The sequence below is a fragment of the Macadamia integrifolia genome, chromosome 12 (genome assembly GCF_013358625.1).
Source record: "Macadamia integrifolia cultivar HAES 741 chromosome 12, SCU_Mint_v3, whole genome shotgun sequence".
In the NCBI taxonomy this organism is placed as follows: domain Eukaryota; kingdom Viridiplantae; phylum Streptophyta; class Magnoliopsida; order Proteales; family Proteaceae; genus Macadamia; species Macadamia integrifolia.
The window spans coordinates 10,260,373-10,282,965 of NC_056568.1; the positions used below are offsets into that span (position 1 = coordinate 10,260,373).

At 37.2% G+C, this 22,593-nt stretch overlaps 1 protein-coding gene across 1 annotated transcript in view; it reads left to right on the forward strand.

Moving 5' to 3' along the window:
• The first annotated feature begins 17,716 nt into the window (after positions 1–17,716).
• The window catches only part of LOC122057843 (ABC transporter B family member 1), an 8,065-nt gene continuing 3,188 nt past the window's right edge, over positions 17,717–22,593 (forward strand). Inside the window, exons 1-8 of the mRNA XM_042620159.1 lie at positions 17,717–17,807; positions 19,383–20,004; positions 20,092–20,146; positions 20,272–20,447; positions 20,544–20,744; positions 20,987–21,246; positions 21,326–21,642; positions 21,798–22,021. Coding sequence (XP_042476093.1) covers positions 19,549–20,004; positions 20,092–20,146; positions 20,272–20,447; positions 20,544–20,744; positions 20,987–21,246; positions 21,326–21,642; positions 21,798–22,021 — 1,689 coding nt within the window. The 5' untranslated portion in view covers positions 17,717–17,807; positions 19,383–19,548. The remainder of the gene's footprint in view (positions 17,808–19,382; positions 20,005–20,091; positions 20,147–20,271; positions 20,448–20,543; positions 20,745–20,986; positions 21,247–21,325; positions 21,643–21,797; positions 22,022–22,593) is intronic.

Genomic DNA, 22,593 nt, shown 5'->3' on the forward strand with positions numbered 1-22,593 from the left:
TATTCTGAAAAACACACACACACACGCACACACAAAAAAAAAGGAGGTATTGGTACTTAGGTTTACCCAAATGGAGAAATTCAGATGCTGGAATTTGAATAAATACTACAAGTGGGAGGTGTTCTAAATGGGAGGTTTATGTAGGGATTTAAATGGGTAGTCGAAATCAATATTCAATTTGCGTTCTTAGCTATTTAGGAGAATCTTTATTTGTAAATTTTCGAAAACTATTCAAATTCGTTCAAAAAATAATTGAAATGGATATGGATTTCAGACTGGATATTATTTGATTAGTTTAGATAGGATTATAAAAACGTAATTAAATAATAATTTATAATACTAAAATATCTTTATCAATTCATGGTTAAATAAGAAATAAAGTTGGATGAAGAAGAAAAAAAAGTTCACGAAGACATCTATATAATTTTATGAGTAATTTACATCCCCTCCTATGTGTTTTATTAATATTACATTCTTCTCTTCCATGTTTTCAGAAATTACATTAACCTCCCTAGTCAGATGACATTGTTAATGGGGTGTTAGTTTTGGATGTTAAAAGATGAATTTGCTCTTTTACCTTTAATCATAATAAATATTTCGATTTTACCCTTGCTCTGCCCTCATATCATTTTTCCTAAAAAAAATCATCTGCAATTCCGATCCCGTATAATTCGGTGAAATACCACCTTCACGTAATGACACGTGTATTGATAGGAATTGCAGACGATTTCAACCCCATTTTCCCTCGACCTGACAACAGACCAGGGGAATAGGTTTCAGAATAACCGAAATGAGTTTCACCATAACCGGCAATAGGAAGCAACTGTAGGCGATGACGACAGTTTCTCTAAAAGACGACGGTGAGGATAACCGATGGTGAGGTGCTCTCCGTCCCCAACTTCAAAGTAGCCAAACTAGCACAAGCTGGTAAAACACTTAGCATTTGTGCCCCTAACAACCATTGGAACATCTCTAAAGCATCATCATTCATCTCATTAAGAACATAATCTGAAATGAAGATAACAACATCTACATTGTCTGTATGACCAAAAATTTTCCATGCCATCTCTACATCCTTGCATTTGAAGTATATATCGATAAGTGCACTCTTCAAAAATACATTTAAACGCACACCATTTCTTATGATATAACCCTGAATCTCCTTACCTTGTTTCAGACTGGCTAAGTCAGAAACCGATGGAAGAAAACTTGAAAAGAGATTGAGTTGGGTTTGATGCCAGAGGATAGCATATCACAAGGCGGATCCCTTTTGAGAGTGACTCCTCACCGTCGCCGTCGCCGTCGCCGTCGCTTCCTATCGCCGGCGATGGTGAAACTCATTTCGGTTGTCCTCACCATCGCCTTTACAGAAACCGTGCGCAGTTTGCCGAAGGTTCGAAGGTCAGAGCGACATCAGAATTTCGATCACCGATTTCTGTACGTCGTGTACAGTTCGCCGTTCGCCATGTGCAGCTCGCCGTTCGCCCAGGAGAAGGAGATAGCAGGGATGAGTTTCACATTAAATCGATCGTAAGATTTGGGGAAGATGTATATCAGGGTGGAAGGGTAAAATTACATTAATGAGGGGGTAATATGGGTATTGTAAAAATATTTTACAAATTAAACGGTTAAAAGTTAACGGAGTGAGCTTATTTGTAATTTTTATATATTATAGGGAGTTAGTGTAATTTCTGAGAATACAGGGGAGGAGATGTAAATTACTCTAATTTAATTTAATTTAATTTCATATATGACACTTGATCATCAATCTTAATGGGGTAGTGGATTCAGCCCTTCACTTTCTCGGCTTTTCATCTTCTCCAACTGTTTGCAGTTCAATGCAAATGGTGAGACCGCAACGTTATTCTCTTTAGATTCTTGATTCACATCCTCCAATCTTCACTAGGGATGTAAATGGATAATTAAAAATCTGTATTCAAATTCAGCCCTCCACCTTCTCGTTTTCTCAGATTTTTGTCTTTTCCAGTTCTCTGCCGTTTAATGCAGACAATGAGACTTCAATGTCATTCTCTTCAGATTCTCACATCTCCACTAAGGAAGTAAATGGATGTAAATATGTAATGATTATAGAAGTTTCTTTATAAAGTTTGGAATTTTCATATTCTTTCCCTTCCCTTCAATTTTCCTTGCAACCAAACGAGCCCTAAGTGCTTCAATTTTAATGATGATTTTGGCGTCAATATTATATAAGCTAATGTGTTCATAATCATTTTTCATATTAAGGAACATTTATTTTGAAGAATCAAGGATTAGATCAATCAACCAACTTGATATTTATCAGACATGCTGTGATAAAAAGCTGCTAAGTATCCATGCAGAGTACCATACCCCACACTTCTTTGTTCTTTTCTTACTCTAAAAGTGAAAGCTGGTGGCAATTTGGATGGATAAAACATGAAAGTATCTACTGATCAGTTTCAGTATACTTCTTTTACCTGCTTCACTTCCTTTTTATTCTTAATGATCTAGTACCATATCTAAGATTCCTGAAACAAGGCAGGAAGCTTTGTGTATCAGATAGAGAAGGTAACCTGTGTAAGAATCACAAGAAAAGCTGGGTAATATGTCTTCTGTGTTGGAGAACAAACACTTCCATTACCATTAGCTTTGTCCACTAAAGCACTGCTTTTGCTTCTTCTTTAGTGAGCACCGAGCACGCCTAGCTCCTAACTCAGTACTACGTACAGTTAAAGCTATCTGAGAAGGTTCATTGCTTCTTAGCTGTTGTTGGCCTTTGGAAAGTGACTTCGTCGTGGCCATCAATGACCCACACTCCTTTATGCTTTTATTTCTCTCTCTCTCTCTCTCTCTCTCTCTCTCTCTCCAATTGCTTTTTCATACCCTCGTACATTACAGGACTAATTTACATGTTACAAACTTCAACTATGCAGCCGGTTACGAGCCCCAGCCTAGCTTAGTGGTGGCACAGCTTCAGCTTGAAGAATCAGCGCCTAGGCGCCTAGGGGAGGAGGTTGTCGGATCGTATGCAAGTGTGTTTGGATGTGTATGTGTGTGTGTGCAGGAGTAGGTGGCCATTGGCCCTACTAAAGCCCAATAGGCTGATCATTGGCCGGCAGGCCTAGCGGGATAGAGTTAAAAAATAAAAAATACATAAAATCAGGTTGAGGAGAGAGAGATGTTGTCTCCCCTCTCCCCTACCCCATTCACTTACCCATTTTTAAGGTCTAATTAACCACTGTAAGAGGTCCCTTTTTCTTCATCCATTAATTTCATAAAATTTTTTTGGTTACTAGACGTAGGGGTTTTTTGTGTTGAGATGTTGGGTGCTATAGTGTTAGGCTATGTTTGGTAGTCATTTAGTTTCAGAAACGATGTTTCGTGTCAAAAATAGAATTTTTAGTTTCTGTGTCAAAATGCTATTAAAAAAAAAAGTGTTTGGTGTACCTATGTCAGGTTCGATTACCCTAGTTCACTACTTTTTTATTTGGAACGAAACCAAAATGACGGAACAAAGTTTCGTCATTCCATCATTTTGTGTTTCTAGCATTTTTTTTCCTCTTTTCATTCCGAAAACATCGAAAAACACCAAGTTGATACCAAATGCTTTATTCCATTTTTTTGTTCCCATAGAATGGAAAAACGTCAGAATTCATAAATGTTTTTCTGAATGACTACCAAATGCAACCTTACAGTTTCACATTGATTTGTTCTGATTCTTTGTGTGTTCATACATTTAATGAACTATCTCTACTTATGCCTTTAGATTTTGGGTTAGACCCTTCAACATGGTATCAAAGCCCATTGTTCCTTGGTTCTTTCTTTTGTGTGTTTTTCAGTGTGGAGAGTTGGAGGAGTGTTCAGATATTGAGAGTTATTGACTTATAGCCTTACATCAGTTTGTTTTGATCCTAGTGCCTTCATATACTTAATACCTTAAGCTTATAGATTGAACCCTCCAGCATCTTGGGATATAAGAGGTGTTAACTGGAATCAACTGGAGAATCAAATATATTGCTCACCTTGCATCAGCTTGAATAAACTTTTATACCCTTTTCACAATAAAGAAACTGTTCCTCTTTGAATCATGACCCTAAAATAGTGTCTGGGTACTGCCAGATTCTCTGTGTTAACAAAAAGAGATGCAAGTATCTGAAGTTCTAAGCTTGCTCAGTAATCTTTGTTCTGATAGCAGAGTTACTAACTCGTATGGGGACTTTTAAGGTTTTAATAAAGAAACCAAAGAAATGGTCCTTACTCCATACGTCTAAGTAGAGGATCATGATCTAGAGGTCCAGATGATTTAACTGATCACTTACACTAGACAATGATGTGTGATGCTTACATCAATTATTATTGTTGCAGAACTTGGTCACTTCTCTCTTATGATCAATTTTCTTCTCCTTTTCCAATATCAACTTTTCATATAAGATACCTTACTAGGATAGTGGAGGAGCTGAAGATCCAGCACAAGCTGGTTCATTGATCTATCTAGTTTACAAATGGGTGGATGGGCTAGGCCTGTTTTCTCATTTCCCAATTAGGGTTTGAGTTGGGTCTATTACGGGTCAATCTAGGCTTGGATACAAGCATTTATACCCAACTTGGATATCACCCAAATTCCATAAAACAAATAAAAAATAAAATAACAAGCTTCACCTCTCTTGCTTTGGGTGAAAAGAAAATCCCTTAATTCAAGGTGATTTGACATTTTGATTGAACTAAGAAAGGACATTTCAAACATTAGTAAATTGAAACTAGGCTTGGATATCACCCAAACTCCCCACCCCCATAAAAAAAATGAAAAAAAAAAAGGACCATGATTCACTTCTCTTGCTTAGTGTGAAAAGAAAATCTCTTAATTCAAGGTGATCTGACATTTTGATTGAAGAAAGAGTATTTCAAACATTCGTAAATTAAAAAGAAGAGTTAATGCTGACATTCACTATTGTAGGAATCCACTCATAATGTTAAATCATTTTAGAGGAAGAGATCCTCTTTTCGCTCTAAGTGTTGGAAAACTTTCTTGTTAAAAAAAAAAAAATCAGTGAAGCTTTGGGTTTGACATTGGAGCTTGGAGCCATGAACTAATTCACTTGGGTTAGACACTGAAGCTTGAAGCCATGAACTGAGGCCCTTTGAATTGATTGATAATATCTCAAGACATGAGGTTGAGTTACCCATATGGCTTTTCTTATCACCAACTAATTAATTCCTTTTTATGCTACAAATATGATGGTAGTTAAAGGTTTATAACCTTAATTAGTTAGATGTTGATCTATCACCTATCTTGATCTCCACCAAGACAAGAAGTTAGGTGTGTCATTGTCCTCATCCATCTTATCAGTTAAAGGATTGTCTCCTCCTTTGGCCCTAATCATCCATCAATCTCTCTCTCTCTCTCTCTCTCTCTCTCTCTCTCTCTCTCTATTTGTGTGTGTGCATGATTGAGGATTCTTGGCACATGCATGGGCCAATGCCTGCTTGTTCAATAATCCACTGGTTGTTGACTTGAGATGGGCTCTTTACAATATTGAGAGTCTGAAAACTACTATTTTTTTTCTTTTGGGTTCGAATGTTTATGCTGCATTAACTAGCAACAATATCAGTGTTCGAGTCTTCAATTGTCCATATCAGTCGTTAAGCACATCAGATTGCACCAAAGAAAGCTAAAAAAGACACAAAGTTTTGTAAGCTTCAATGAAAAAGTTGTTTAAAGTTCCATACTTTAATTCTGCCAATGTAAGCAATTAGACTTTTAATGATCACTAATCATAGTACTAACAGTGACTAATGCAACCTCTCAAAAAAATTTGTTAAGTGTCCCTCATACAAAACATGTGATATCTCCCTTTCCTATGTGCACGCCTTTCACTCTTTAGCCATGTATAAGGATAACATGGGACCTAGAATGGAAATGCTTTCATTTTCAACACAACTGTCTTGGGTAACAAAGAGGAATAAAGTGGCATAGCAAGGCCTTTTAGATCGAGTTTGGATGTGTTGTATCGATTCATATGAAAATAAAATATAAAAATCTTCAAATTGGATATGGGATTGGCCTTCATCGATTCCCCAGAATTAAGCAAAAACCCTAGAAATTGAAATTGAGAAGAAGAAGCAAAAATTTACGAAAGTCTATGATTTTTAAAAAAATTTTAATTCAAAATATTTGTAGATTTGGTTACAAAAGAAAAATTTTATTGACTTTTTGAAAATGAATATGGTAGCTAGCTGATTAAAAAGAGGGTTGTGGGAATCGGACATTAATGGAATCAGGATCGGCCAATTCTGATCTGATTTTGAGACCTAGAATCTGGCGTGTAATGGGTCACTAATTCCGATTTGGAGTGGGCCAAAACCTCAAATATGAAATTGGGAAGAAAAAAAAAACATTTTCACATGTCTTAAATTATCTCTTATAGATCTAACTATGAGAGTGTACCCCAAAACAAAATGGATCTTACTATAAGAGGTAAATTTCATTAAATTCTGTTATTTTACAATCCAAAAGAAGGGGGGAAAGGTAAAAAAAGAAAAAGAAGATTTAAGTGTATTTATGATCAATTTTAACCAGGGTCTCAAGAGTTCAGACGTAACCAAAATCAGGTCAATCAATTTTGGATCTGATATGGGGGTTGAGGGTTTTCACACCAAAGAAAAAAAAAATCAATCTAATTAACTAAACTATGTGAAGAAAGGGATTCACATCCTTTCCAGCTACTTAGGTTGCCTAGAGAAGCATCTGATGACTGAAAAGATCCGGGTACACACCTCAACACATGGTCGGATTCTTTTTGCCATCGGATGATTCTTTGAACAACCCAACTACTGAAGAGGATCTAGAAGCTAGAAAAAGGGAAGGAAGTGATAATTTATTTTTTTTGGGTGCAAAAAAAACTATCAATGAAACCATGTGAAGAAGGGGGGAAAGAGAGGAGAAAAACATGGAGTTTGGAAATGGATGGGGAGTTTTTGTTATCCTCAATTCTGTCTGACAGCTATTGGAGATGACCTATCAAAACCTAGTCATCTTCCTAAGGGCCTTTTTGCCATTAAAGGAGGTGACTCATCAAGCCCAAGCCCTACTCATCTTCCTCAAAGGCATTTTCTTGTTAGACAAACTGTTGGAGCTAGACTAATTGGCATTTTACTGGTAGTGGAGTCCTGAGTCCTGACCTCTCACTGAGAGCGAAATGAGTGAGTTGAACGATGCCCAATTTGAATTATTGCTCATCCAAACAGCAAGTCTCGCCCTAGGTGAAGGAAAACCACCAACCTCTTTTTTTTTGTGTTTAATGAAATGTAAGGATGCAAATGGATGGTCAAAAATCCGTATTTAATTCATGGTAGTTTTGTTTCGACTTTAAAAATTATCTGAATTCGTTTAAAAACTAATATGATACGATTAAGAATATTTCAATTTTAAACCAGATATTATCAGATCTGTTTAGGTTCAATTATAAAAATATGATTAATAATATTTTATAGGGAAATAGAATGCTAACTAATCCTGTTCTGCCGTCTCACAGGGTCTCACGAAATGAACCCTTTTGCCTCCTTGTGTGCTCACTGGTGGATTCCCATGTGCACTCTTCTATTGGAGGGCATAGGGAACACAATCAGTTAGCATTCTTCATCCCTATTTTATAATACTATAGTACTCTTATCTTGTACCCCCCTCACCAAAAAAAAAAATCTTTATCAATTCACAATATATTAAAAGTAATTAAAGGAAAAAAAAATAAAGACATTAATGTAATTCAAGATATGACAATTCAACGTCAACACTAGTGGTGTAGTGGATCGTGTCCTTCACCTTCTCAATATCTCGAATTTTGTCCACTCTAGTTCTTCATCACTCAACATAGATGGTGAGACCACAAGATAGCTTTATCTAGAATCACAACTACACTCGCTAGTCTCCAAGAAAGAAAAAAAATCTCCACAAGAGATGGAAATGGATAGTCAAAAATCGAGTTCGTGTTCATATTTGTTTAGGTAATTTGTATTCAAAAAATGGGTTTTTGAAAATTATTTGAATTGATTCAAAACAAGCTAATTAGATGCGGATATGGATACTGATAAAAAATAAAATTTTCTAGTAAAATTTGCATAAAAAACTAAGCTTTCAAGACTTTGGATGAGTTAATACTTTGGTGAGCCTCACTTGTCTTCATTTGTGTGATGATGTTTGATTCAAAATATTCATCTCCATTTTCCACTAAATAGAAAATGCCACTAAAAGTTTATCAATTGTGTGTGTGTGTGTGTTTTGGGGGGTGGGAATCATTTTTCTCCCTTGAAAACAAAGACAGTTTGATTTCTAACTTCATTTTCAAATCATACACAATATTTAAACTTTGGGAGAAGGCTATCACTCTCTCTCTCTCTCTCTCTCTCTCTCTCTCTCTCCTCTCACATTCATGAAATGACCTTCTACACTTATAGGGAATCGTTTTATAGCTTCTCATTGGTGCACTTGCTTAGAAAACCCTATCCCTTCCACCTCTTCTATTAGACTTCATTCTACCTCATGGTCCACTCCACTGCTAACCTCTCCTATTCCTTACTGAACATGACCTAGAGAACAAGAAATGAGGCTAGCCAAACAAGTCTATAGGAGAGAGAGGATAACGTGTCACTATTATACAGCTACAGCCCCTTTGACGTAAAAGAACGGATTTTGTTTCCCATCATAAAGTCCCAAAAAGTGAAAGCTTTCACCTTTCATGTGTCTCCATGCTGCGAGTGTGCCTTATCTGTGGCGCACAACCCCACCCACCCCCACTGCCCCACCCAATGCTTTAGCCAAAGCCTCAAAAGCAACCCAGGGCCTCCCTGTAGGGACCCTGACTCTCTCTCTCTCTCTCTCTCTCTCTCTCTCTCTCTCTCTCTCTCTCTCTCTCTCTCTCTCTATTTTGGCTCTATTTCTTCTCTTTCTTCCTCTCAATGTGTCCAACTAAGATGGGTTTGCATCCCTTAGGCTTAAAATGAAGTGTTACGTAGTGCAATAACAAAGAAATACATAAACTATATAGTTTAACAAAGAAAAACAAAAAGTAAAGTAAGCAAAAGATAAAGAAGAGAATCAAAATCGTATTTGCTTATAATCAAATTTAAGTAAAGAATGAGAACAAAGTATTAATATAAATGAACAGGACAAAAAGATCATGGTCCTTTTCTTTCTCTCTCTACCCTTCTTAATACCACCTTAATAGAAGATCCTAAGTGGTTAGAATTCACTCACATCTTTACTTCTTCCACTACCACAAATCACAATAATCATTCATCATTAAACACAACACAATCTTTTTGTCATTAGCCTTCCATCCACTCTTGAGAGATAGGTCAACTTTAATGGACTCATGGAATATCATATGCCCATGTCTTTTATTTTATCCATTACCCTTTATGTTTTTGAGCAACCAACCCCTCCCCCTCTTCATTTAATAAATAATCCATCCTTCCTCAACCTATGGTAGTTGGACTCAACCGGCCCTGATGAAAACAACAATATCCTCCCTATTTAGTGGATATTTGCTAACCTCTGCATATATGTTTCTCTCTCTCTCTCTCTCTGAATACCCTTTGACCCACCTAGTTCTAGGTTCATTCTATTCAGTTTAATGCTTAAAACCTCACTTTTAAAATCTTCCTGCTATGTTTGTTGTCCTTGATTAAATTGCTAAATAAGATTTTAGACATTGCAATCTACAGTTTTTTTTTTTAACCACAAATAAGGAGAAATAAATAACATAATTTTTAAAATTTTCACTAGATGGCCATAACACAGGTGTGTAGTAAAGATTCTCTTAATTGGCAATGCAAGAAGGTGAGTTCCAAGGGCAGCACACATATGCAGATCCACTACATGTCTTTCCACCATGTGGAAGGTATTTAAGTATGGAATTATCAAATGATCTATGAATTCATAATTTAGTCATTTACATACATTTTCATTTTTCTTAATGAGGATCAAAATTTCCTTCACCCTCTGTGAAAGAGGAATCCTTTCACGGATAGCCATAATTGTGATTCAATGAGTGTATGACAACACAGTGAAGGACATTTTTGTTATCTCTAAGATGTAAAGGGTAGATAATTATAACCATAGATTTGTCGGTGAATCCTTCACCATGGGTCAATGAGAACATTTCTATTTTTATTATGTAAAGACAAGTTTTAAAGTTTACATAGCTAAGAATCAACATATTGAAATAAGGTTTGGACCCCTCTAGAATAATCCAGGGATGGACCCTACATGCTACTTCAAGGTTGAGGAAAAAGAATCAAAAGGTATTTCAATAAAAGACATTTAAGAGATGTAATTAATAAAAATAAAAACCTATGATGCGCTTTACCTCCCTTGAATGTGGCATGTAGCGTAATCGTTGGAACTTGTCATTCTAGATCTAAAGTATCCAAATGCATTCAAATCAAGGTAATTAAAAGGTGAAGAGAGGTAAAAGTTGTATTTACTTCTCCATCTTTACTATGATGGCTATTATTTTTGCATCATTTTCATTCTAATAGAAGGATCAATTTTCACTCCATCCACGGTGAATTAATCCCTTCAATCACTTTTTATCATGGCGTTTGAATGGGACTTTAAAAACAGTAAAGAAATATTTTGAACTTCCACCATATACGAGATGGATATACAATTATATTTGCTCCCAACTCCAAGATAATCATAGTATACAGACATGTTTGTTCCAAACCTCTCCCTTTGGGTTTCTTACTTTTTAACAGGATCTTTCTGCATAAGTAGTAGAAACAAAAGAATGGGAACTGTCATTTCCTAATATTTATTATTATTTTTTTTTTGTGAGAGAATGATTATTCTCTGCAATGAGTGCAGTGATGCAGTGAGCATCAGATGGTTCAGAATATCCTGATATGTCCCTCGAGGTCCTCTCAACCATCCGATGTTCACTGCATCACTGCATTCACTACAAATAATATTTTTGTGGGGAAAGAAAACATCTTTGTTAGTATTGTATGTTAGCTATATATTTTCTCAAAAATAGTGTGTATCTAGCTTTAGGGGTAAAAGGAATAAAGGAATATCTCAACTCTCAAGCTTTGGTAAAGAGCTGAAAAATAATTGGCTAACAGAAAAAAAATCAAATAAGTGGGATTTGGTCTTTGTGGATATGTTGGAGTTGACATGATTTTAGACATCGCATCGAAATTAGCTGATTTTGAGATAAAGATAAATATATCTTAACAAATGAATGAAATGATAGTTGGAAATAAAATAAGAGAATGGAATTTAACCTTTTTCTATAGGACAAAGCATTCCTTATGGAATCCAATACTTATATTTAAATTAAAAAAAGAAAAGATTGGGTAAGTGATCAGAAATAGAAATTGAAAAAAGAAAAAATTTTAACTTTTTTTTTTTCTTGTCGGACACAGCATTCCTCATGGAATCACATATTTATATTTAAAATAAAAAGGAAAGAGACTGGGTAAGTCGCCAGCTTTCATAGAGGTAATGGCTCAATCAATGGGAAGCTAGGATGGAGAGAGGGGGGGCATTGGAGATATTTCAGATGGAAGAGCAGATAGATGGACATAGTGTTGGAAACAACGCTAGCATACTCAACCTTTTTCCAAATAAACATACTATTTGATTTTGATTATGTTTGATTTCTAAAACCCTCTTTCGAATCGACCATTAATGCAGTTGGATCTTTATTTTTTTCTCTTTCATGTAATTAGTAAAATAATAGGATTATAATTCTAAATAATTATAAATCTGTGAAAATCTTTGATTCTTCTTTTTGATTTCACAATTCAGGGTTTTAACTAATTCCAGGCTGATTTCAATCCGATTTGAATCAAAATTGAAGAGACCAACCCAATGACCCATGTCCAATCCAAGTTTTTATACCTTAGCCGTGGATTGGTTTAACTGAAAACCAAACATGAAAGAACTAGGCAGTATCATATTAGCTTTTGTGCAAGTTGATCAAAGTATTGCTTTAAGAACATTTCTTGAAATGTGCATGACGTCATCCGATATCTCTACTTGATTTAAAATCAAATTGACCAACAATTAGTTTAATTTAAACGATTCTTAATTTGAATTAATGATTCCAAATGGATCTTCTCACACTAATTTTTTGATATAACAAATCTTGGGGAGATGCCCACACGGAGAGGAAGAAAGAGATCATGGGCCAGAGGGATGGGGAAGGCATCATGTGCTTGTGAGAAAGCCTTTGTTTCTGTGTTGGAAGCAACTGAACAAACCTTAAGCTTGACACCTCTTCTGAGATCCAGCGCATGTGGTAGGGCTTACATTAGGTTACAGCCATTTTAAGCTTATTATTAAAAAAAAAAAAAATTCAGTCATTGATCCATGGTCCCAATTAAGGAAGGAAGATCTTTTGGTGACCCAATCCAAATCAAGGGTAGTTCCACCATTTCTATTTGCCACATGGTAGGTCAAGTAAGATCCAAATTTTTTTTAGAAGTAGGACCCCTCCTATACTTAATGCATCATAGTTCTATCTAATTCCTTCTGATGTAAAAATAAAGCAAAGGAAAAGAAACATAAATCTTCCAATAATTTTGGACTATTAAAAATGGAAATGGTTTTCCTTCAGCAAATCCCTTGATTGAGGCCTTTGGATAGTGTCAGGAAAGTATTTTAGAGAATAGCACAGGCGTATTATCCACCTTGTACTATAGGGGCAGCCATTGATGACTGTATTTAGGATCGAGTTTCCTTCACCCATGGTGAAATGGTTTCCTACCTTAATCGTTGCCGAATCGCCCTGGAAGTACGAATAACTGCCTACAATGGGGGGAGACATAGTTGACCGTGCTGTGAAGAAAAACTTTAAATTTAAAAGTATAGGAAAAACTTCTTCAGTGTGCATTTTTTTCTACACTGACAGTGTACCAGGCCCTCTCCCTAACAATATATGGGTAAATGTGTATTACAATTTGAAGAATTGGAATAAATTAAACCTCAAATTTGATAACAAACCTATGCAGTTGATATGCCACATAGCAAAATAAAAGGTTCTTGATTTGCAATCTACTCGGCTGGTTCACAACCATTTTCCCTTTGATGGCATCTTCTTTTGAAGAAGGGAAGACATCCCTAGCTTTTAGGATTAGGTTATTCCACAATAAAAAGAATGCTGTTTTTTACTTTATGTTGGTTTTTATGCGTTTTTTTGTGGGTGGGAGAGGGGAGGGAAGGAATGTTACGTAGTGGAACAATAATTTGCGAAAGAAAAACACACACAAAATACAATGATTTAATTACTTGATTCACTCAAGATGGATTATGTCCCTAGCTGAATGATAATCAAACCTTCCACTATTCTGTGGTTCCTGTCATTGGGAAAGAATCATCGTACTTTTTGGAATAAATTGAGATTAGGTTTTATGGGGCAAAATTAATCACAATGGTCTAAGTTTATGTCACGTAGCAAATCAGATGAGACTCAAATTTTGTAGACTAGAAAACCTCAAGGTCCTCATATTAGCGAGTGAGTTCATAGATTTAGGTATTAGTGTTGTCCGATATCTATCTATACCAATAACATATTGGCCGATATGGCATTGATACATATTAGCTGATATTGGTTTTTTTTTTTTTTTTAGTATTAGAACTGGCCAGCGATGTACATAAATATAACCGATCACTGAGAAAGTGACAAATGGATCAAAGAAGGTCTCATCCGATGACTTCCACATGTCGACCGACCTCCACACATAGCACCACACCATCACTACAGTTATCTGTCAAGAGGATAACTCCAACACCTAATGGAACTACTCACGACTCTCCACTTTAGCCCATTGTAGTGATTGAGGAGCGATATCGTCCACGATGACAGGGATGGACAACATCCTCCAACAATTGCAAGGCCTAAACAGATAAAAGGGAGAAAGGGGATCCGAGATCAGGGAGGTTATGCTCACTCACATTTACGGCACCCCTAATCTTTGATTCCCTATATTCTTGATTGCTTGTTCAGATTTCTGACTAAAGCATCGGAAAGTCCTTGTCAGAGCTTCTTTCTATCACCTCTATTGTCTCTTTATGTGCACGTCTGGCTGAACATATATTCGCAGCAACAACCCGATAGGCCAATCCATATTTGCATCAATGTCAATTGTTATGTGCAAGTCTGGTTGAACATACATTTGCAGCAACAGCTCGATGGGCCGATCCATTCTTGCATCGATGTCAGTGGCAACTGATATTGTGAACTAACCTTGTTCAAAACCAAAATAGAATTTAGAAATATAGGTAGTACATGAGGTGCATGGCATACATAGAAAGCTGAAAAATAGAAAAATGAAAGCCGTTATATGAGATTATTTATCAATAATATATATATATATATATGAGATTTAATTTTTAAGTTTCACATCTGTCTAATCTAATCCTAGACTTATCTATTCAATGGTCAAACTTTTTACATCGTCCTAAGTGTAATAAATATAGTGTAATTTTTTTTTTAATAAAAAAAAAAGGTGTAATGTTTTTAAATCCATAAAATCTCTTAATGACATCAAGCTGTTATGCCCTGACAAATGTACACCTCTGTGGACCCATTATAACACAATACTCTTGATTTAAGGTTACACATGAGGGGCACATAATAAGACCCCCAACTAATTAATAAACTAATGGATTATTTAGAGCAGATTAGATTGACATAATAATGATCTCGTTTTGTTTGAACAGATACCCTATACATATTATATATCTTAAATGTTGTAATTTACACATATACACACAGAGAAAAGACAATGGAATAGCATAATGAGTGTCACATGCATCACTTTTAACAAGAACTTTGAGAGTTTTGAGTGGCCATTGAGTGTTCACTATTACTATATTAGAGAGAGAGAGAGAGAGAGAGAGAGAGAGAGAGAGAGAGCTTTTGACTTATTCCAAGTTGCTTTAAAGTACCCTAAAGTTTAGCAGATTATTTTGCCATCAAAATAAGTAACAGATATAATAAGCATTGATGATCAACCTAATTAGTACTTATTTAATTTGATTTAATTATGAAAGTCCGACTACTGAACCCATCAATCTCAAAATTCTCTCTCCTGACCTTTACACCTAATTCCAACGGCCTCATTGGGTGTTTGTAGAAGTTTATCACAAGGACACCATTTTTTCTCCCCTTCTCTGTTGACTTTAACAATCAACTCCCTCCATTGATGGGACCCCTAACCCTAGGGCTACCTCCTCCCTCCCACCCCTTTCCTGTCCAGTCAAGTAAGGTACAATTTGACCAGTCCTCCACCACCTTTGCTAAGCTTTGCCTCTTGTGAATTGACAATAATAGCCTCCACTTAGACCCCAATTTCAAGGTTTATAACATCAGTGGTACTCCCTCTTAGATCTGAATTTGATGATCTATTTGTATGGCCCTTAATCACCTAGGGCACAAATCCTGATTGATGATAGCCTTTGGAGGAGAACACGTTTATATCTTGGCTATAGCTCCTAAGTTCTTGGTATTCAGTATCTGTATCAATATCAAAGATGCCAATTTTTAAATCGATCTCTTTAGTTAACTGAATCAAATCTAAGACTCGATTGTTAATAGACCCAATGGGAATGAGTCTTTGGTGACTCTAGACACCATAGAAAATGGAGAGGAATGATATGGTTCCATTAATAGTGTTGTGAATTCTAAGTTCTACATCACTTTAGAAAGCAACTTAACCATGATGAATTTCATGGTTTAACTTCTTCAAATTCATTAAGATTAAAAGTAAGTTTCTCAAAATGACAATTAAGAATTAATGATAACCGAATAAACATATATGGTTTTAGTAACATCATTAAACAAGTTTATAGAAACATAACTAAAAGATCCATGAAACCTTTGGTACCATTTGACAACGTTTCCAGAAACGCATTTCTGCGTTTTTTGTTCCCTAGAAACAGAGAAACGAGGTAAAAAGCGTTTGGTAAAAGTGTTTCATTTCACCTATTTTTAGAAATTGAAATTGAAATTTCTATCTATTTATGATGTAAAAAACGATAAAAACTCCCTCATTTCCACAATAAGGTTGAGAAAACACGTCTCTACGGAAAGCAACCTCCTCCACCGTCATCAACCGCCTCCACTCATCTACCGTTGAAAGATTCATAGAAGAAGCGCTGAATAGGTCCGTGGGGTAGATCACCCGATCTTCGGCTACCATCAACGAAATCCAGAGCTCGCTCATAGTCAACAAATTTCTCTCCATATAGCGAAACTTGCAGAACAAAAAACACAAGAAAAAGGGGGAAAAAGATCTAAAGTTCAAATTAAATAAAGTAGAGAACCATCACCAACGCCAAAAAGCTCCTCTGCAAAGATCGACCTCAATTCGCTTCTTCTCTAACCGATTTGAGGATTACTAGTTCAGAGAAATCAAGAAAAACTACAAGATCAACTGATCAAGAAAATTAACTTTGGCAAAGGTTGAAAGAAAGATATTGAAGAAGAGAAGAAAAGATGGAGATGATAATCAAAGGAGAAGAAACTAGGAGACCCCTTCACAGAGACAGATCTAAGCCAGTAGAATAGAGACAAAGAAACGTTTCAAGAAACAAGGTTTATCAAACACATAAAATTCCGTTTCTGTTCCCAGAAACATGAATTTTTGTTTCTACTGTTTCTGGACACAGAAACTGCAGAAACGTTGTCAAACTGGCCCTTTGTTGTAACACAGTCATAAAACAACAACCTTCATAAGAGAAAAATACCACCTACCTTGAAAAGGTACTACCACTTCTAGTTCTATATGGTTCTTAATCAGTATTTTGGTATTGATACCGTTGGGAATCCCATAACAATTTATTGTTTGGTAGCAAAATAGATCACAATACTACTGTTTATTAATAGATAGTGTGCTAGTGGATTTTAGCTTGACGGTTCCTAAATCTAGTCCCCAAATTTACAATTTTACCCCAGAGTTCACCCTGATTAAAAGTGGCTTTATGGTTCTTATAGCCTCGCTCTTTCATTGTTTATGTGAATTGTGGGGTTCTACATAGATATGGGGTTTACCCAATCAACCCATAAAAAATAAAAATGAGCTAGGTAACTCATGGTTTTAGGTATAGAATATCGATGGTTTGGTATTAGGTTTTGGTGGATCGTTATTGAATAGGATACAAGGACAATATTGGTCGATATTGGTTGTATTAGAAAATTTTGCCCTCAAAGACACCAATACAATAGAATCTTCTGATAAGAGTGTGGCCCACTAGCCCTTGTGCCCAACTTTGGGCTCAATGAGAATACATGTGGAAGCATCAACATAGACGGGATTTATGTTGATCATCTTATCCCCTCTATGTCTAGGCGTTGTGGTCACATTGCCTTTGAGACTTCTTTTTCCTTCCGATAATTATACCCATGTTTCCGTGTTTCTATATTGTGCATCGATCAGGTATAAATATCTTTATTAGCCTGATATCGAATATGAAACCAAGACCAATAACTATAATCAGAGTTTGAATCTGTTGCTTGTACAATCACTTGATCATACGAGTCGTCATCCAACATCTGTCACTTTTGCAGAGAGTGGGAGTGTGAGACAGATGTTGGATGCTGAGATCTAGGGTTAATAGTTAGTAGTTACCCAAAATAAAGGTTAGAAATTAATACAGGGGTAATATGGTCATTTAACTTTCAACAGTGGCATTGAAGTAAATATATCTGGATATGAATGTTCTTTTGTTCCAGTACGCCTGCAACTTGTTCTTCATCCGGAGGAAGTTGCCCAAAACGCGTGGAAAGAAAGGCAGAGGAATGGCAGGGAGACTGCAGTCTACGGTAAGAAACCCAAGAATGGAAACCGAAATAGTAACCCCCAATTAGTATTTTTTTTCTCCTCCTTACAGTTACAGACTAACAGTTTATGATTTTTTTTTTCGGAATTTAAAACTCAATTATAAATAATCAGAACGATGGCAGATCTCTTCCTTACAAGTTTTTGTTTTTTTAAAGTTGAATCTGAAGTCGGAGCAGAGCTGGAGTTAAGAGTTTTAAACTGCAAAGGCGTGAATAAAGTAGACTTTCCTGTTTCAGAATCTTCAGATCACTCCAAATGTGAAGCATGTTCAGCTTCAATTTTTAGAATTTTTAGTTAAGTCTCTTATTGTACGATCATCGCCGACGGATGATTAGGATACCGGGTTTTGGTTGGATGAGACTCTGTTCACTTTGTTTTGAATAATCATCCTCATTTCCAATTGAAAATTCGAGAAATCGGTTTCGAAAGTATGAAAAGAAGAAAAATTTATTAACAGATAGGTAGATAGATCTGAAACCTGCGAAGGTTTTATTAAACGAGCTTAGCTGACTTTGAGAGTTGAAGAGCATTTTTGAATCCTTGAATCACTCCAACTGGCGATGGGATTTGATTCCTGACCCCCAAAAAGAAATTTGGTTAACCGAACTTGGGATGGGCTGATCCCGGGATCATTTCATGAGAGTTCGGAATTGGAATTAGCTGAAATTTGATTGGAATTGATAGTGGTGGTTTCTGACAGGATGAGAAGAATTCCACTATATCCAGACAAGAAATAGTGGGGATATTGGGCGAGATCTTGCTGGCGGTGTGCCTGACAAGCAAGCCGAATTTCCCACCTTCAGTTCTTCCTTACTCGATCATGGTGATGGGAGAGAGTCTTTAGCATCTTAAAGTCTTAGGTCAATAATAGTTTAATAAAAACCCATTAATAATCCAGAAACTCTAAATCTAGAAGGAGTTCCTGATAAATAGTGGAAGTTTACTCTAGTTCTTTTTTTTTTCTGAACACTCCACTTCTTTACTGCTACAAAAAATAGTAACCTCAGAGCACGCTCCGGTTTCCCGCGTAAATACTGTAAAAATTGATCAGAAAAGTCCTCTCTCTCTCTTCTTTTCACCAACTCATGATAAAGGAAATTGCTTTTTTTCACGAGATTGTCTTATATTGAAGAAAACCCATCAAGAAAATTAAGAAAAAGAAGGAAAAATTTGATAATGTAACGGCCGGATTTAAAGGAGAGAAAAGGTGGTGGTGAGGAATGAGGACATGGGTGGGGTGGGTTTGGATGTAATGCATGAACTTCATAGGCTTTACGGTTTAACTTGCAGAAGAAGCTAAAAATCGAAGATTGAAATTGACGGTTATTTAATTCACCTCTGGGTTTTTTTTTTAATTTTTTTATTTAAAATTTCTTCAGACTCTGTTCTTTGGTCAAAACAACCATTCTCAAGTTTTTCACACTCACTGTGTTCTTTTGTCGGGAAAAAAGTTTGCTTTACTTCTCCTCCTTGTCTTATAATGAGAGAAACGAGCATCTCTACTTCCTTCTCAAGTCTCATCTCATCATCTGTCCTTTTCTCTCTGTTTTTCACAGAAGAACTGTAAGGATTAAAACAGTTTTTGCCTCTGAAGATGTGGAACGACGAGAAAAGAAAGTAAAGAAATTAAAAAGGGAAAAGAATAAAAGAAAGAGAGAGAGAGAAGAGACAGAGAAGGATTAAAGCAAAAGGGGTTTTTGTTTTGTAAAGCGAGAATTTGAAATGTCACAAGATTCTGAGGAGATAAAGACGATTGAGCAGTGGAGATGGTCTGAAATGCAGGGGCTTGAGCTCGTGTCGGGTGAGGCTGAAGGATTTAAAGCAGAAGGGGAAGCAACCCACAAGGGAGGAGAATCAAATGAAGCTGCTGAGGAGGTAGAGAGAGGAGTTGGTGAAGCTACTGACCACAGTGGTGGTGGGAAAGGAGGAATGGAAGCTTCTCACGGGAACAAGGATGTGGGGGAGGAGAAGCCCGGTTCGTCTCCTTCCTCGGTGGGATTCAAGGAGCTGTTCAGATTCGCAGATAGACTGGATTATATTTTGATGGCGATTGGGACGGTTGGAGCCATCGTTCATGGCTGCTCCTTGCCTTTGTTTCTCCGGTTCTTCGCGGATCTTGTGAATTCATTCGGTTCCAACGCCAATAACATAGATAAGATGACGCAGGAAGTCGTGAAGGTAATGGCTGGAGAATCGAGTTCATTTTTTCTGGCTTTTAGAGAGACAAAATGAACAATTCGCTTACTTTTCTCTGTGAATTTGCAGTACGCTTTCTACTTTCTTGTGGTGGGAGCGGCGATTTGGGCGTCTTCCTGGGCTGGTTAGTAGTGTTTGCTTCGGAATGTTGTTCTTCCATTTGTCTGTTAATTCCTCTGGTTCAGTCTATTAGCTGCTACTTTAATTTCTACTGTACGGGGTAGTTCTTAAAAATCGAATTACTTGCAGAGATATCATGTTGGATGTGGACGGGAGAGCGTCAATCGACAAGGATGAGGATCAAGTACTTGGAAGCTGCTCTGAGCCAGGATGTGCAGTTCTTTGATACAGAGGTTCGCACCTCCGATGTTGTTTTCGCCATTAACACGGATGCCGTGATGGTACAAGATGCCATTAGTGAGAAGGTAAAGGAAAAAACCCAGTTCAGTTCAGTTTTTCTCTTGGTTTCCAATCAAGCCATGAATTGACTGGTCACTGGTTCGTTCCCTGTGTTTCTCCAGTTGGGTAACTTTTTACATTACTTGGCCACGTTCGTGTCTGGATTCGTGGTCGGTTTCACCGCAGTTTGGCAATTAGCCCTTGTCACTCTCGCTGTGGTTCCTCTCATTGCTTTGATCGGAGGTATCCACACCACTACATTGGCCAAGCTCTCTTCCAAGAGCCAGGAAGCTCTGTCTAAAGCAGGGAACATCGCAGAACAGGTACAGGAAACCCAGAAAAAACCTCTCTTCTCTCTCTCTGTTTGGACTTTGGATTCATTGGCTCCGTCTCTTGGTTTCTACAATTGGGAAGAGGGGCAGGGGAGATTGTATGAAAATGGAGGGAATCTTTACCAATAAAGGAAATTGAAGGATATGTAGTATATTTCTCTTCATTTCGTGCTTTACTCTGTTTTGTGTTCTGGGTGTGACTCGTGTGACTGATCTGTAAAGACAAAGTGCAGACAATCGTTCAAATCAGGACGGTTCTATCATTCGTTGGTGAATCAAGAGCCTTACAGGCTTACTCGTCAGCCTTGCGTATAGCTCAGAGGATCGGTTACAAGACTGGGCTAGCCAAAGGATTGGGATTGGGTGCCACATACTTCACCGTTTTCTGCTGCTATGCTCTTCTGCTCTGGTATGGAGGATACCTCGTCAGGCATCGCTATACTAATGGAGGTCTCGCCATAGCCACCATGTTCTCTGTTATGATAGGTGGACTGTAAGTATTCAGGCGAGGAAATCTTACTTTCATATCATCACTTATTCATTACTAAACCTCACTTTGGATTCATCCTCAGGGCTTTGGGACAATCTGCTCCAAGCATGGCAGCATTCGCGAAGGCCAAAGTGGCGGCTGCGAAGATCTACCGTATTATTGACCACAAACCCAGCATCGACCGGAACAGTGAATCGGGTTTAGAACTGGATTCTGTTACAGGCCAAGTTGAGCTTAAAAATGTTAATTTCTCGTACCCATCTAGGCCCGATGTAAAGATCCTCAGTGACTTCTCCTTGAACGTCCCTGCCGGGAAGACCATAGCTTTAGTTGGGAGCAGTGGCTCTGGGAAGAGCACTGTTGTCTCCCTCATTGAAAGATTCTATGATCCCACTTCAGGTAATTAATCTTTCTGCAGTTCCATGTCCAAATTTATTAAGCAAGTCCTGCTAATGGTGTTTATGAACTCCCATGTGGGCTGGATAGTTGTTGCCTTTTTAGTGCATAGGAAGTTTGCAGTGTATTAAGAGTTGCCGTTAAAATTAAACTTCCAGGAGAAATTCTGCTAGATGGGCATGATATTAAGATGCTGAAGCTGCGATGGCTGAGGCAACAGATTGGTCTGGTTAGCCAAGAGCCTGCACTGTTTGCGACCACCATTAAAGAAAACATGCTCTTGGGCAGGCCAGATGCTACCCTGGTCGAGATCGAAGAGGCTGCAAGAGTTGCTAATGCCCACTCTTTCATCGTAAAGCTACCCGAAGGCTATGATACTCAGGTGAGGGCATCACCTTCAATTAGTCCAATGTTCAGGCTCTATGATTTCGAATTTAGATTGAGCTCAACATTTCATTGATTCAAGGTCCTAAAATGAAAGATAAAAAAAAAAGTCACTTGATCTCCTTTATCATCTTTCTTTTTTGGGGATTCAGGAAATTGGATCGTAGCTCCAAGGGAGCTGCATTGAGTTGAAGTCAACAAGGGTAGAAATTAGGGATGGCATAATGGGCTGGGACCTGTATGTTAACAAGACTTATTTACGGATTTCATGTTCATCTTATAATTTAATTCATGTAGTTCACCCGGTCAACTACCAGAGCCCAACATTATTTTAATTTATTTGATTTATTAATTTTATTTTAAAAGCCAATCTGGGGAGTGTCTGGTCTTTGGATAAAATAAAGATCACATGGTTTCAGTCAACAACACCACATGTGCAGAACCAAACATGGTCTTATTCGTCCAAGTGAAGTTGCTGACCATATGAATTAAAAAATTGGTACTGTTGAAGTAAACATATAGCAGTCTAGTACAACCACCTCTTCCCCCAACGCCCCCCCCCCCCCCCCC